Source organism: Lonchura striata, chromosome 25 (assembly GCF_050655825.1).
Source record: "Lonchura striata isolate lonStrDom1 chromosome 25, ASM5065582v1, whole genome shotgun sequence".
In the NCBI taxonomy this organism is placed as follows: domain Eukaryota; kingdom Metazoa; phylum Chordata; class Aves; order Passeriformes; family Estrildidae; genus Lonchura; species Lonchura striata.
Genome location: NC_140727.1, coordinates 5,452,371 through 5,469,066, shown reverse-complemented (window position 1 = coordinate 5,469,066; position 16,696 = coordinate 5,452,371). Strand labels below are relative to the sequence as shown.

Sequence of the window (16,696 nt, the reverse complement as noted above, 5' to 3'; positions counted from 1 at the left end):
TTTTGGGGGTGTCCCGGTTATTTTTTGGGGGGTCGCGGTTATTTTTTGGGGGGTCCCGGTTATTTTTTGGGGGGTCCCGGTTATTTTTGGGGGTGTCCCGGTTATTTTTTGGGAGGTCCGGGTTATTTTTGGGGGGTCCCGGTTATTTTTTGGGGGGTCCTGGTTATTTTTGGGGGGGTCCCGGGGAGCGGCCGGCGCGGGGCAGAAAGGCACAAAGCGTTCTGGAACGGACGGCGGCAGCCGCCCTCACTCGGACACCGCCCCGCTCGCCGCTCGCCGCCGCCCTCGCCCCTCCCGCCCCGTCCCGGTGGTTTCGGGGCCGCTCTGGCCCCTCCCGCCCCGTCCCGGTGGTTTCGGGGCCGCTCTGGCCCCTCCCGCCCCGTCCCGGTGGTTTTTGGGGCCGCCCTCGCCCCTCCCGCCCCGTCCCGGTGGTTTTGGTGTCGCGCTGGCTGCGGGGCTGCAGTACCGCCCTGTGTCCACAAGGAGGCAGCACTTGTCAAGTGAGTCCGCGACAAGATGGCGGTCCGTGGGGACCTTGATGGTGACAGGCGTTTCTGCTGATGCCTGTCGGCTCCCACCAAAAACCCGCACGCTCGCGGCGCTCCTGACCCCACAGCCCGTGTGCAGGATACCAGAAACGCCGCGGAAAATCCCGTCGCGGGGCGCCGGCGGTGCGGGCAATTCAGGCAGTGTAAAAAACAGACACGGGTCCTCGAATTTCAACGTCCTCGTTTTCGCGCCCTCTCGAGAAGGTCAAGCGAGTCCGCGCCAAGCCACTCCCAAGATGGCGGCCGCGGGCGGCGGGCTGCAGTGCCGCTCTCTGCCCACACGGCGGCAGCACTGCGCCGTCAGCAGCGAATGCCCCAAAGATCTGCGCGGGAAAGAACGGAACATAAAACCTGCCTCTGACCCGATAGGAACCGAAAGAAAAAACCTTTCCTCTTAAACTGCATTTCAACAGAGTTTATTTTTACATTTTTCACATTTATATTCACATTCGGATTTATAATGTATATTGATATATAATTGTATTTTCATAATTCCTTACATTTATTCCATTTATTATATTTTATTATATTTTATATTTTTATACATATCTTAATAGATTGCTTACATATTTCTATAGTTAGATTTAGAGTTCTAAAAGGTTTATATTGATTAAAATAAAAACTTGACTCTATCCAAGTAAAAATCTTTTTAAAAAACCCTTTATTTAAACTCCATTTAAATTTATTTCTATTTTTCGCATTTATAGTCAAATTTACATTTTAAATGTAGATTGATGTATGGTGTTATTTATAGTCTATCTCTTCCTAATACTATTTTTATTTCTATTTTATATTTTATATATATCTGTATATATTGAATATATATTTCCATATTTAGAACGATATCAAAATAAAATGTATATTCATATTTTTTCCATTAATGCCCTGCCTCTAACCAAATAAAAACAAAAACAAAACACAAAAATCTTTCTATAAACAATACTTGAATATATATTGAATACACCCTGCATTACAAATTGCAGGGGAAGTGGATTCCCTCATGATTTGAACACAAGAAATAATGGAAAAGGAAGCTTTTTCCCACAATTTAAACCCCTTTTCTCTCCATAACCCCTCTTTTTTCTGGGAGCGCTGTGGAAGGTCTGGGGGTTCTAAGGAGGGACTGACACAATAAAAGGGGAAAGTTGAAAGCTCTCCCGTGGAACCCCACATGCTGCCCGGCCTGCTCAGGTGCTGCCCCTTGGCAAGAGGGCTCTTCCCTTGGCATTTTCTCAAAGGGATGCTCGTGCCCGGGTGGGTCCGGCTGCTCCCCGATCCCTGCTGGATGTTCCAGCCATAGCTCCTGGAGGGACACTTGGGATACCCCTGTTAGCCCCTCGGGATTAGCAGCTCCCTGTGCAGGTGTGCCCAGGTAGCTGCACTGAAAGCAGCTGCTCACACGGGGAGCTGCTACACCTAGGAGTGGGGGATGAGGTGAAGAAAGGTCCTGTGGGGTGTTCCCTTCCCTACGCAGGCCTTTGCCAGACCCTTCAACAATGCGGTGCCAGATTTTCATTGCCAAGATAATTAACAGTCTTTCCCCTGGCCAAACAGGAATTGTGCTTCCAAAATTGCAAACAGTGAATGATTTCTCGCAGACACCAGCTGCCAACACCAGGAACTCTCACTGCCTTTGGAGAGCAGCACGCCTCCAGTGAACACACATCAACACACAGGGAGGGTGAGGTAGGTTTTACACGGAAAAAGGGCAGAGGTCGGGTCACAAGGCCTGTGGCTCCAGGTGACTTTCTACATCTTTTTGTTCTGAATGGCACAGGATTTATCCAGCAGCAAAACTGCTGACAGCAAGAATTCTGCCTGTCCTGGAAGAGACAAGGACCTCCTCAAAATTGACATCAGGAAGTGAAGAGGGAGAGCCATGTTTCACACAGAATAGGGCCAGCGACAGAGTCCAAGAGCCAGAAGCCATGAAAAAAGGGTTGCCCCTTTAAAATCTGAATGGAGAAGGATGTGTTGTGGACCCAAGCTGCTTTCATGTCAATGAGGGGTTGCCTGGATGAACCCAAGCAAAAATCGCAAACTGACGTCAGGAACCGGGACTGGCGAGTTTGCTTTCCCAGGGAAAAGGGCCGGAGTTCGTGCCCAGGGGCCCCTGGCCCTGGCTGGTGCTCGTTGGCCACAGTTTGGCGATTGCCCCTAAAAATTGTTCCCTAAAATTCCCGGAATTCCAAAATTTTTTGGTGGAAATTGCCCAGAAATGGGGAAAGGATAACAAATTGCCTGGAATGAAAAAATCAATAATAAAAAATTGGGAGCATTTGCGATTTTTTTTAGGGGAATCTTCCCCGTTTTAGGAGTGCTTCAGCTTCTGCTGGAATCATTTTGGGTCCCAAAATCCAGTGGGATTGGGTAAAAATGGGTATAAAAATGGCTAAAATAGATTAAAATGCGGGAGGAAATTGGTAATAAATGGGAATAAAATAGTTTTTAAAGAGTTAAAAATTGGGATAAAATGGGTTCAAATATGGATAAAAAGAGTAAAAACAGGTATATAAAGAACAAAAATGGGCATAAAAATTGGAAACTGGGAAATACATAGGAATAAAAATAGTGATTAAAGGGAGTTAAAGTAGGTATAAAAATGGGTTAAAAAATCACTGAAAATCCCCTGAAAATCACCCCAAATCACCCCTCAATCCCCTTAAATGTCCCCAAATCCCTGGGCGGCCCAGGGGGACCGAAAAATCCCCTGAAAAATTCCACAAAAAATCCCCAAGATCACCCAAGTCCTCCCTAAAATCAACCCCAAATTTCCCCTTTTCTTCTTTTCTGTTTTGTTTTTTGTGTGTGTCTTTTTCTTCCTCCATTTCTCTCTTTTGCTCTCCTTTTTTGTTTTCCTCTTTTTTCCACTCTTTCTCATTTTTTCTTTTTTTTTCCATTTATTTTTCTCTCTTTTGCTTTCCTTTTTTCTCTCTTTTTCCTTTACTCCTTTTTATCTTTTTTTTTTCTCTATTTCCCTGTATTTTTCTGTGTTTTTATTTTCATTTCTCCCTCCCTTTTTCATTTTCTACCTTGGTCATTCCCAGTAATCCCTTGGCCTTTCCCAGTTGTCCTTGGAGTCCTCTCTTGGTCATTCCCGAGGGTCTCAGGTGCTCCCAGGAAATCCATGGATCTTGGGGGTCCCTTTGGAGAGGAATTTTGGGCATCCAGAGGTGAATCCGAGACCCCTCAAATCCCATTCTGAGTTGCCCACGTTTTGGGAACCAGAAAAATCCTAATCCCAATCCCAAAATTACCCTATTCCCATGGAATCAGGACATGGAAAAACCCCAAAAGCCAAAAAAAAAAAAAAAAATCCTGGAAAAATCCCCAAATTCCCAGCCTGAGCCGCCCTGGTTTTGAAAACTGGGAAAATCCCAGTCCTGGGAAAATCCTAATCCCAAAGTTTCTCCATTCCCATGGAATCAGGACCTGGAAAAACCAAAAAGCCAAAAAACCCCAACTTCCCCCCAAAAATTCTAAATATTTTCCAACCAACCAAAACTTCTGGGATTTAAAGCAGATGGAATTTTTTATTTTTAATACGAAAAGCGGGAATTAAAAAATTCTAAGGGAATCCCGAGGGATCCCGGTTGGAGCCTCCAGGGTCAAACGTGGGACTGGGACAGTCCTGGGCCAAAATTCCCAGGAATTCTGGCCTGTGCCCATTCCCCACCTCACCAGGAGACTCTGATAATTTAGGGAAATAAATACAGGGAATAAAATCCCAAAAATCACGGGAATTCCAACAATAATCATGTGGGGGGGAAAAGCATGGAATTCTGCAGGAAAACCCCGGAATTCTGTCAGAAAAACACAGGATTCTGAGGGGAAAACATGGAATTTTTAGGGTTGGGAGAGCATTTTCCAAGTCCAAGAGTGGTGCTGGAGGTCGGAGGTGGTGGCTCCCAGATTTTTGGAATTTTTCTTCAGGAAAAAAGCAGAATCCAAGATTTTGATTTGGAAACTCCCAGGAAAAAAAAAAGGTGAAATCTCGAATCCAGTTGGGAAATACCTCTGGAATCCACACAGGAATGGCAAGAGCCGGAAAATCGCTGGGAAAAAGGGGAAAATTTCCCGATTCCAACCTGGAATCGTGCCCTAGGCAATCCCAAACCTCTTCCCTCGGGAAGAGCTCTGAGTCCAGCTGGGAATTCCGATCATTCCAGAAGGGAAGGGTCTAGCTGGGCCCGGATCCCGAAATTCAGGTTTCCACCACTCGGATCAGGGGCAGCGGCTTCGGGCCCGGGAGGCGTTTGCTGGGAAAAAGGGAAAAAAGAAGGGAAAAAAAAGAATTTTCAGGAGGAAGAAAAAAAAAAAAACAGGGAAAAGGGTTTTGGGGTGATTGGATTCCCAAAAATTCCTGCAGGAGGGATTTGGAATCTGCTGGAGACGTGGAAAAATTAGGGGAGATTTCAATTACCCCCAAATGTGAAAGACATCCCAAAATTCCCAAAGTTGGTCCCTAAATCCAGAAGAGAATCCCAAAATCCAACAGTTCATCCCAAAATCCCAAAGAAAATCCCCAAATCCGTAAGAAAATTCCAAACTCCACAGGGCACTTCCAAAACTGCAGCCCCGAATTGAAAAAGTTCGTTGCCCAATCCAAGGAGAATCCCCAAATCCAGAAGAGATCCTGGCATTCCCGACCCAAATCCCGGAATTCCCGACCCTGATGCCGGAATTCCCGGAATTCCCGAGCACCTGCTGACGTATTCCGACTTGGAGCGTGCGCGGGCGCTGCTCCCGCCCCGGCTCACTTGTTTCTCGATCAGGTGCTCGATCCGGTCGTGCATCTCCAGATTCTGGTGAAAAAAATGGGATTTGGGATCGGGAAAGGGTTTTCCAAGCCTGGGGAGCTGCCTTGGGATGGTCCTGCGGTGCCCGGAACAGGAATTTTTGGGATTTGGGGGAATTTGGAGCGTGGGAATGGACTGGGGAGTTCCTGAGTTATTTGGGAAGGTTTGTCCCAGGAAAAATGAGGATCAGGGGGAATTTCCCCTCTCAAAATCCTCAATCTCACTTTTGCCTTGGGAATTCCCAGGAATTCCCCAAATCCTGGTGGAAACGGTCCGGCTCCGATTGGGAATTCAGGTTTTCTCTGGGTTTTTTTTTGGTCTTTTGAGATTTTCTAAGCCTTGATTCCCTCCCTTTTCCCACATTTTTCCCGCTTTTCCCCCATTCCCAGTTCCCCAAGCACCCCCAGGAGGCGCCCAGCCCCAATCCCAACATTCCAAACAGGTCCAAGGTCGGATTGAGCCGCCGGAATTCCGGGCCCCACCTCTGCTTCCAGGTAGGAAACCCTTTCCTTCAGCTCCTGGATCGCCGCGTCCTTGGCATGGATCACGCTCTTGGAATTCTGCAGCTGCAACCACACATTCCCAAGGGATTGGCAATTTCCACCATTTTTTCTGGGTTTTTCCTGGTTTTTCCCTTTTCCCCGCTGTTTTTTCCTGGATATTTTCCTGGTTTTGCCTGGATTTTTCCCATATTTTTTTCCTGTTTTTTCCTGGGTTTTTTTTCCCAGTTTTTCCCAGATTTTTTCATGGTTTTTCCCAGTTTTTTTTCTTAGGTTTTCCCAGAATTTTCCTGGGTTTTCCTCTGGTTTTTCCCCAAGTTTTTCTCCGATTTTTAAAAATTTTTCCCCCATTTTTTCCCCAGATTTTTCCCCAGTTTTTCCTGGTGTTTTCCCCTGTTTTTCCCTGCATTTCCTCTTTTTTTCCCAGAATTTTTCCCTGGATTCCCTGGGCTTTTTCCCAGTTTTCCCATCACCTGCTCGATCATCTGGCGGACTTTGCGCTGCTGGCTCTTGAGCATGTCGTCCAGGTGATGGATTTTCTCCCGGAGCGCTGCCACCTCCTTCTCCAGCTGGGATGAGCTGAGAAAATACCAGGAAAAATCTCCAGGAATGCCTCCAAAAAAACTGAGAATGCCCACATCAAAAAAAAACAAAAAAAAACCTGGAATTCCTACTCCCGAAACAGCCTGGGGATGGTCACATCCAAAAAAAAAATGGGAGCGTTCAGCTAAAAAAACTGGGATTGCTCACAGAAAAAAAACTTGGGAATGCTGATCCCAAAAAAAAAAAAAAATGGGAATGTTCACCTAAAATAAACTGGGAATGTTCACAGCAAAACAACTCTGGAATTCCCACTCAAAAAAAAAAAAAAAGGGAATGCCCACCTGCAAAACAAAAGCCTGGGAATGTCCACCACGAAAAAAACCAGGAATGCTCACCCAAAAAAATACCTGGGAATGCCCATCCCAAAAAAATGTGGGAATGTCCATCCCCCCAAAAAACTGTGAATGCCCATCCCAAAAATCCATTGTATATTGGGAAGGAGTCCGGATCCCAGGAATTGGGCATTCCTGGGATTTTCTCATTGCCAGCATTCCCATCCCAGGATTCCCCCGTTCCCAGAATTCCCATTCCCAGATTCCCCATTCCCAGAATTCCCATTCCCAGATTCCCCATTCCCAGAATTCCCATTCCCAGAATTCCCATCCCAGATTCCCCATTCCCAGATTCCCCATTCCCAGATTCCCATTCCCAGATTCCCCGTTCCCAGATTCCCCATTCCCAGATTCCCATTCCCAGATTCCCATTCCCAGATTCCCCGTTCCCAGAATTCCCATTCCCAGATTCCCATTCCCGGAATTCCCATTCCGAGATTCCCCGTTCCCAGAATTCCCATTCCCAGAATTCCCATTCCCAGATTCCCATTCCCAGATTCCCCGTTCCCAGAATTCCCATTCCCAGAATTCCCATTCCCAGAATTCCCATTCCCAGATTCCCATTCCCAGATTCCCCGTTCCCAGAATTCCCATTCCCAGAATTCCCATTCCCAGATTCCCATTCCCAGATTCCCCATTCCCAGATTCCCCCGTTCCCAGATTCCCCCATTCCCAGAATTCCCATTCCCAGATTCCCCATTCCCAGATTCCCCATTCCCAGAATTCCCATTCCCAGATTCCCCATTCCCAGAATTCCCATTCCCAGAATTCCCATTCCCAGAATTCCCATTCCCAGAATTCCCATTCCCAGATTCCCCGTTCCCAGATTCCCATTCCCAGATTCCCCATTCCCAGATTCCCATTCCCAGATTCCCCGTTCCCAGAATTCCCATTCCCAGAATTCCCATTCCCAGAATTCCCATTCCCAGATTCCCCGTTCCCAGAATTCCCATTCCCAGATTCCCCATTCCCAGATTCCCATTCCCAGAATTCCCATTCCCAGAATTCCCATTCCCAGATTCCCATTCCCAGATTCCCATTCCCAGATTCCCCATTCCCAGAATTCCCATTCCCAGATTCCCACCGCTCCTGCTGTGCCGCTCTCTCCCCTTCCTCCTTCCGGAGCCGCTCCAGCTCCGCCTGTCCCGACTCCATCTGCGCCAGCAGATCCCGGTGATCCTGCGGATTGGGAATGGGAAAATGGGATCCAGGAGTGGGATCCGGGAATGGGATCCAGGAATGGGATAGTGGGATAAGGGAATGGGATAATGGGATAAGGGAATGGGATAGTGGGATCCAGGAATGGGATAGTGGGATAAGGGAATGGGATCTGGGAATGGGATAATGGGAAAAGGGAATGGGATCTGGGAATGGGATCCGGGAATGGGATAATGGGATAATGGGATACGGGAATGGGATCCAGGAATGGGATAGTGGGATAAGGGAATGGGATCTGGGAATGGGATCCGGGAATGGGATAATGGGATACAGGAATGGGATAATGGGATAAGGGAATGGGATAAGGGGATACAGGAATGGGATAATGGGATACAGGAATGGGATAGTGGGATAAGGGAATGGAATCCAGGAATGGGATCCAGGAATGGAATAGTGGGATACAGGAATGGGATAATGGGATACGGGATTGGGATCCAGGAATGGGATAATGGGATAAAGGGATACGGGAATGGGATCCAGGAATGGGATCCAGGAATGGGATGATGGGATACAAGAATGGGATAATGGGATAAAGGAATGGGATAATGGGATAAGGGAATGGGATAATGGGATAAAGGAATGGGATAATGGGATAAAGGAATGGGATCCAGGGATGGGATAATGGGATACGGGATTGGGATCCAGGGATGGGATAATGGGATAAAGGAATGGGATCCAGGGATGGGATAATGGGATACGGGATTGGGATCCAGGAATGGGATCCAGGAATGGGATGATGGGATAAGGGAATGGGATAATGGGATAAAGGAATGGGATAATGGGATCCAGGAATGGGATAATGGGATCCAGGAATGGGATCCAGGGATGGGATAATGGGATAAAGGAATGGGATCCAGGGATGGGATAATGGGATAAAGGAATGGGATAATGGGATCCAGGAATGGGATAATGGGATCCAGGAATGGGATCCAGGGATGGGATAATGGGATACGGGATTGGGATCTGGGAATGGGATAGTGGGATCCAGGGATGGGATAGTGGGATCCAGGAATGGGATCCAGGGATGGGATCGCGGGAAACCAGGAATGGCTCAAGATCTCAGGAATGGGCTAGTGGGATACAGGGAATGGCCCCAGCTCCTCCCAATCCCAATCCACATCCCAGAGTCCCCAGTCCCGATCCCAAATCACCTTCTCCATGCCTGCCAGGAGCCTCTGGAGCCGCTCCGCCTCCGCCTCCGCCCGGCTGCGGGCGGAATTCGCCCGCTCCACGTCCTGCTGACACCGCAGCAGCGCCCTCTGCAACGGGAGACCCGGGAATTCCGGGAATTCCGGGAATTCCGGGAATTCCGCCTCTCAGGACACATTCCCAACTGGCCTGGACATCCCTCCAAGAGCCCCAGGGGGAACAGTCCCTCAAAAAAAAACCAAGATCTCCTCTCAAATTCCAACATTTGGACAAAACCGCCCCGGAAATCCCGGAATTCGGGCAAAGCCCTCCCCCGAGATTCCCGAATCTGGGTGGAATTCGGGATTTTCGGCTGGAATTCCAGGCTCACCTCGAGGCCGTCCCGCTCCAGCTGGTGCCGCTTTTCCGCCTCCTGGAGCCTCCAGAGGAGCTGCGGGGCCTCGGGGTCCTCCTGTGGGAACGGCCCCAAAAATTCCCAAACGGCCCCAAATTCCCAAATTCCGTGTTTTTCCAAGAGCTCCAAAATCCCCCAAATCTGGCGTTCCCGAGACGTCGGAAATTCCCACATTTCTGAGCTTTCCCAGAGGTCAAGAATCCCAACGTTTGAATTTTCCAAAGGCTCAAAAATTCCCAAAAGTTGGGATTTTTAGCTAAAAACAGAACCAAATCCCAGTTAAAGCTCAGAATTTCAGGACTTGAAATTTGGTGGAAAACGCCAAAAATCCCAAATTAATCCCAAGTGTTCCCCATTTTTGGGTGGAAAAAGGGTTTCTTACATGTTTTTACCCTGATCCTAAATCCCATCCCAGAAAACTCCAGGATTTTTTCCATTCCCTACCGGGTTTTCCTGGGAATTTCCCCGGCAGGAGCAGCTCTGGTTCCGCTTCTCCAGCACCACCTGGAATCCACGAAAAAAGGGGGAAAATCGGGATTTATCCCAGACTTTTTTAACTCCCAGGATTTCTAATTTCCCAGTTTCCTTCTCCCTAATTTCAACGGATGTATTCCCATTATTCCCCTATTTTTTCAAAGCCCTTTTCCCAATTTTAATAGGTTTATTCCCAAATTTTTTCCACATTTTTAAATCCAAGAATTTTGTCCCATTTCCCATGTTTCAACAAATTTATTCCCTCTTTAAGTCCATTTATTCCTAAATTTCAATGGATTTATTCCCATTTTTTTATTTCTTGGACCTGCTCCTGCTTCCCAATTTCGGGCAAAATTTGGGAATTTTGGCAATGTAGCAGCTCCAAAATTTCAGGATCATCCCTGGGAGTCCTGAAATCCCTCCAGAAAATCCCAAATTTCACATTTTTCACCCCAAAATTGGAATTTTCCTGTTTTCCATCACAAAAAATTGGAATGTTTCCCTTTTACCACCTCAAAAATGGGAATGCCTCCCTTTTTCCCCTCAAAAAAAAATGGGTATTTCCCCTTTTCCCATGAGAAAAATTGGGATTTTTCCACTTTTTCTACCCAAAATCCCTCTGGGATTGTTTTTTCAGGGGAAAATTCCACACTTTTTCTTTGTAATTCCCTAATTTTTTACCTCTGAGCTTTCCTGGAATTCGTGAAATTCCCGGAATTCGCGAAATTCCGTATGGGCCTGAAGTTTGGTGTTCAAATCTTCCCGGAGTTTTTTGAGGGCACTCCCAACCTGGGAAAAATGGGGAAAAGAAGGGAAAATTTGGGGTTTTTTGTGAAATTTGGGAACTTCCAGGGAATTGGGAGGGGGCAAAAAAAAGGGAAAAAAATCCAAATAGAAATGGGGGGAAATCCAATGAAATTAAAATAAATTCAAATAAAATTCGGAAGTCCGGGGAACTTTTTGGGAATTTGGAGAAAATGCAGGAAAAATTTTGGGGGGAATTCTACAGGAATTTTTGGGGAATTTTGGGATGATTCGGGGAAAATTTGAAGGAATTTTGTGGAAATTTCAGGGGAATTCAGAGAAATTTTGGTGGAATTCGGGGGCATCTGTGGAAATTTTGGGGGAAATTTGGGGAAATTTTGAGGGGAACATTTTGGGAGTTTTTGGGGGAATTTGGGCCAAGATTTGGAGAACTGTGGGAAGACTTCTCGGGAATTTTGGGAAGATGTTTTGTGAATTTTCCGTGAACTCAGGGAATTTTGTGGGAAAATCAGGGAATTTGAAAAAGAATTTTGTAGTAACTTTTTGGGAATTTTGGCATATTTTGGGGGGAATTTTGAGGGGGATTTTGGGAGGAATTTTATGGGAATTTTTTTTTTAATTCAGGGGAATTTTCTGCTGAAATTTCATGGGAATTCGGGAGGATTTGGGGGACTTTGCAGGGATTTTGCAGGATTTTCAGGGAATTTGGTGGAATTTTGGGAATTTCACCTCCTGGATGTGCCGGACTTCGCTCTTGAGTTGCGTCACCGGCTCCTCGTGGTCGGCGCGAGCCTTGAGATAAACCTGGGAGGGAAAACGGGAATAAAAACGGGATTGGGAATTTCCTGAACCTCTCCAGGAATTCCAGCGGATCCGGAGGGGTCGGGGCAACGCTTCCCAACATTTCCTGGAATTTTTTGTCCCCGAATTTTCCCGTTAAATTGGAATTTTCTGGGTTTTTTTCTGGGAGGGGTTTCCCCGCCTGTGTTGCTCCCAGGGAGTGGAATTCCCTGAAATCCACAAGGAATTCCCGAAATTCCACCTGGGGTCCCTCGAATTCCCACTAAATCCAAAACCATCCGTATTTTATCTCTAAAATTCCACACGGGATTTTCCTCCAGATTCACCTGGAATGCTCTGAAATTCCACACGGAATTTCCAAAATTCCACATAGAATTTCCCAAAATCCAAACTGAATCCCAGGAAATCCACCTGGAATTCCCCAAAACCCTTCAAATCCATCCCCAGATCCAAGGAAAATGTGGGAACTTGAAGGGAATATTGTGGGGAATTTTGTGAGAATTTTTTGGTCACTTTTTGGGGCAATTTTAGGGGAATTTGGGAGAAGTTTTTGGAAAATATTGGGGAATTTTGTGGTCGTTTTGGGGAATTTTTTTTGGAATTGCAGTGAACTTGGGGACAAGTTGTGGGGAATTTCTCAGGAATTTTCGGGAAATTTAGGGACAATCTGAGGACAAATTTGCTAGGATTTTGATTGGAATTTGGGATAAAATTCCCAAACCATCCCAGGCACCTTTTCCCCCAATCCCAAAACCCTTCAAACCCTGGGATTTGGGGCACCTTGAGGATCTCCTCATCCCCGTTCCCGGATTTTGGGAATTCTGAGGCCAAAATTAGTGAATTCCTGCGTCGTTTTGTGGGAACTTTTGGGGAATTTCAGGGGAACTTTGCGGGGGATTTTGTGGGAATTTTGGGAGAATACTCGGGGAATTTGGGGCCGTTTTCGCTGGAATTTTTCCTGAATTTCGATGGGAATTTCACCACCCCCTTTTCTCCCTCGGAACGATCCCAAAAGCCCCAAAAATCCCAGGATTTGGGGCACCTTGATGATCTCCTCGTCGCCGTCCTTGGATTTGACGCACTCCGAGGCCAAGGAATTCCCATCGGATCTCTTGGCCACCATGGCGAAGGCTCTGCCCACCGGCTTTGGGGGAAAACGCGGCGATTTTGGGAAAAAATTCCTGGGGAAATCCCGGAACTGGGATTTGCCACCCCAAGTGTGGTGGCTGGGTAGGAATTGTCCCGGAAGTCCCAGATTTGGAGGGACAATGCCAGGATTTTCATGGAAAATCCAGGATTTTCAGTTGTTTCCTGCTGCAGATAAATCTGGGAAAAGCACGAGCCCGTTCCCTGTCCCAAAATGATCCCAAAAATCCTGGATTTTCCCACAAAATCCCAGATTTCCCCCCCGCAAAATCTTGAATTATCACCCCCAAAATCCCAGAATTCTCCCAGAATTCCCATTTTCCTCCCCAAAATTCCTGGTTTTACCCCCCCAAATTCCCAAACTTCCCCCCAAGACCCCAAATTGTTTTTTCCCAGAATTTCCCCCAAAATTCCCAGAAAAATCCCAAATTTGACTTTCCCCCCTCAAAGTCCTGATTTTCACCCAAAAATTCCCCACAAAAATTCTCAGAATCATCCCAACATTCCCCTTTTCCCCAAAAAAATTCCCACTTCCCACCCAAATCCAGAATTTCCACCACAATTCCCCCAAAATTTCCCAGCACGATCACAAACCCCACATTTTTCCCCCAAAATTTTCCCCTTTTCCTCCCAAAAATTCCCTTTCCCTCCCTCCCCCCGCCCCCGACTCCCAGATTTTCCCCCAAAATCTCACATTTCCCGCCAGAATTCTCATTTTCCCCTGCAATTCCCAGGATTTCCCCCACGGAATTCCCAGATTTCCCCCCATTCCCTTTTTCCACACCTTCTGTTTGGGCCGGGGCTCCCCGGGGGGGTCTCGGGGCAGGCGCAGCCTCAGCACCGGCCCGGCCTCCTAAGGGTTAAACCGAGGCCAAAAATCGGCATTTGGGGCAAAAAATTTGGGATAAATCCCGGAAGAATCTGGGATAAAAATGGGAACAAACCCGGGAAAAATCCAGGATTAATCCCACCCTTCCCAGATTTCTCCACTGGGCACCGGCCCGGCCTCCTAAGGGTTAAACCGAGGCCAAAAATCGGCATTTGGGGCAAAAAATTTGGGATAAATCCCGGAAGAATCTGGGATAAAAATGGGAACAAATCCAGGAAAAATCCGGGATTAATCCCACCCTTCCCAGATTTCTCCACTGGGATCAGGAAGGACAAAGAGGAGGAAAAGCGACACCAGATTTGGATTTTGGGGGGGGGAATTTTCCAAAAATTCCAGGCCTCACCTCTGGATTCCAGCTGGATTTGGGGCCTCCTCCAGAATCTTCCAGGCTGGGAAATTCTGGGAATTCCGTGGGGCGCCTCATGCTCAGCTCCTGCTGGGAAAAATCTGCCCTGAACTGGAAAATTCCCAAAATTCCTAAATTTTCATTGCCCTGCCCAGCCCCAGGGGGGATTTTTGGGGAATTCACCAAGAATGGGAATTTTGGGAATCACAAAAATCCTGGGATGAGGAATCCCAAAATCCCAACTCCATCCCAGAATTTCAAGGTGACCCCATCCCCAAATTTCAAAGGGGAGTTTTCCAATTTTTCCAAGGTTTTTCCATAATGCTAAAGGGTTTTTTGCAAAAAGCTTGGAAGGATGGGGAGGGAATCCCAAAAATTCTGGAATCGGGAATCCCAAAACTTCATGAGTGGGGAATTTTGGGAATTCCCAGAAATCCCAAACTGCTCCTTAAAATGCTGGGAATGAGGAATTTGCCTCTGGAAAAGCAGGAAAAGGAGCCTGGAATCCCAGGAAAACTCCCAGAGTTTGCCAAATCCATAAAAACCCTGTGGTTGGTGGGATTTGAGACACAAAATTCCCAAATTTCCCGGGATTTGGGGCGGGGTTGGAGTTTTGGGAATGTACCAGTCCCGCCTCAAGGACTGGCTGGGAAAAGGAAGAATAAAAACATAAAATAAAATAAAAATAAAAATAAAATAAAATTAAAATAAAATAAAATAAAATAAAATAAAATAAAATAAAATAAAATAAAATAAAATAAAATAAAATAAAATAAAATCGGGAAAAAAATTGGGAAAACTCCTCAAATCCCAACTGGAAAATGCCGGGATGGCCCCGCCCACCTGGAGTTCGGAATTCCCAAAAAAATCGGGATTTTGGGGAGGGATTCCCGGCAATTCCATGGGAAAACGGAGCCGGGAAGATCCCGAAAACTCCAGCACGGGTTTGGGGTTGGAAGGTGGGAAAAAGGGATTTGGGATCGCCCAAAACTTTGGGAATTCCGGGAATGAGGAAAAGGGACCCGGGAACTGTGGGGAGCAGTCCGGGGTTTTTAGGGAAGGGATCCCGAGGGAATTTTGGGAGGGGTCCCGGAAATTCCAAAGGGATTTGCGATGCCCCGAAAGTCGTTCCAGAGGGAGGGAGAATCCCGGGAATCCCGGGAATCCCCGGAATGAGGAAAGGGAGGGACGCGGCAATTTTAGGGAGGGGTCCCGGGGATTTTGGTTAAGGGCTTCGGGAATTGTGGGAAGGATTTGGGGAATTTTGGGAAGAGGTCCCGGGAATTCCAGAGGATTTGGGATCCCCCAAACTCCTCCCAGGAGGGCGGGAAGAGCACGGGAGTTCCGGGAGTGGATCAAGGAGAGGCCCGGCAATTTTGGGGACCGAATTTCGGGAAAGGGTCCTGAAATTTTTAGGGAAGAGACCCAGGAACTTTGGGAAGGATCGAGGAATTCGGGGCGGGATCCCGGGAATTCCAAAGGGATACCAAAAGGAGAAGAAAGAAATCTCGGGAGTTCCGGGAGGAGCCCAGGGATTTTGGCGGAAGATTCGGGAAGTTTTTGGGAACGCCGCAGGAAATGCTGGGGAGGTTTTGGGGATTTGGGGTTTGGGATTTGGGGTTTGGGATTTGGGGTTTGGGATCAGGATTTGGGATCAGGGATCAGGGATTGGGAAGGGTCGGGTCCTCACCGGCGGCCCCGGGAGCGCGGCCATGGCCCCGCCGCTTCCGCCGCGCCCGCGCCAGGTGAGCGCCGCCAGGTGAGCGCCGCCCCTGCGCCAGGTGAGCTCCGCCCCTGCGCCAGGTGAGCGCCGCGCCCGCGCCAGGTGAGCGCCTGCACCAGGTGAGCTCCGCACCTGCGCCAGGTGAGCGCCTGCACCAGGTGAGCGCCGCCCCTGCGCCAGGTGAGCTCCGCACCCGCGCCAGGTGAGCTCCGCACCTGCGCCAGGTGAGCTCCGCACCTGCGCCAGGTGAGCGCCTGCGCCAGGTGAGCGCCGCCCCTGCGCCAGGTGAGCTCCGCACCTGCGCCAGGTGAGCTCCGCACCTGCGCCAGGTGAGCGCCTGCGCCAGGTGAGCGCCGCCCCTGCGCCAGGTGAGCTCCGCACCTGCGCCAGGTGAGCGCCTGCGCCAGGTGAGCGCCGCGCCCGCGCCAGGTGAGCGCCGCCCCTGCGCCAGGTGAGCTCCGCACCTGCGCCAGGTGAGCGCCGCGCCAGGTGAGCTCCGCCAGGTGAGCGCCGCCCCCGCGCCAGGTGAGCGCCTGCGCCAGGTGAGCGCCGCCCCTGCGCCAGGTGAGCGCCGCGCCAGGTGAGCGCCGCACCTGCGCCAGGTGAGCGCCTGCGCCAGGTGAGCGCCGCGCCAGGTGAGCGCCGCCCCCGCGCCAGGTGAGCGCCGCCAGGTGAGCGCCGCCAGGTGAGCGCCGCGCCCCCCCCGGGCCGAGATGAGAGCGGCCGCGCCCATGGGAGAGAGCGGGGCGGGGCGAGACCACTGCGGGAAGGGGGGGGGGAAAGGGGAAATTGGGGAAAAAATGGGGGAAATTGGGGAAAACGGGATTGGGAAAAAGGGGGAAATTGGGAAAAAAGGGAATTGGGGAAAAAGGGGGAAATTGGGAAAAAAGGGAATTGGGGAAAAAGGGGGAAATTGGGAAAAAAGGGAATTGGGGGAAAAGGGAATTCCGGCCGCTCTGTCCCTGGGATGTCCCCAAGGCTTGGGGGAAACTGAGGCACGGAGGTGTGG

The 16,696-nt window shown here is 48.8% G+C and overlaps 1 protein-coding gene across 7 annotated transcripts; it reads right to left on the bottom strand.

Annotated features, from left to right (window-relative positions):
* Positions 1-4,053: 4,053 nt before the first annotated feature.
* On the bottom strand, positions 4,054-16,435 carry TUFT1 (tuftelin 1). 7 transcript variants are annotated; one of them, XM_085560971.1, is made up of 15 exons: positions 16,069-16,435; positions 15,655-15,758; positions 13,962-14,051; positions 13,514-13,582; positions 12,626-12,727; positions 11,512-11,586; positions 10,699-10,806; positions 9,988-10,047; positions 9,520-9,600; positions 9,152-9,259; positions 7,867-7,961; positions 6,321-6,426; positions 5,830-5,913; positions 5,253-5,353; positions 4,054-4,807 (listed from the first exon to the last, which is right to left on the bottom strand). In XM_085560971.1, exons 1-15 carry the CDS (start codon positions 16,418-16,420, stop codon positions 4,753-4,755), a joined length of 1,590 nt encoding a protein of 529 aa, XP_085417097.1. In that variant the 5' UTR covers positions 16,421-16,435; the 3' UTR covers positions 4,054-4,752. The 7 variants fall into 7 exon arrangements, with proteins under 7 accessions (XP_085417097.1, XP_085417100.1, XP_085417102.1 ...); XM_085560974.1 differs by lacking the exon at positions 16,069-16,435 and adding an exon at positions 15,881-15,933 and having other exon boundaries at positions 13,962-14,054; XM_085560976.1 differs by lacking the exon at positions 16,069-16,435 and adding an exon at positions 15,857-15,925.
* Positions 16,436-16,696: the final 261 nt, after the last annotated feature.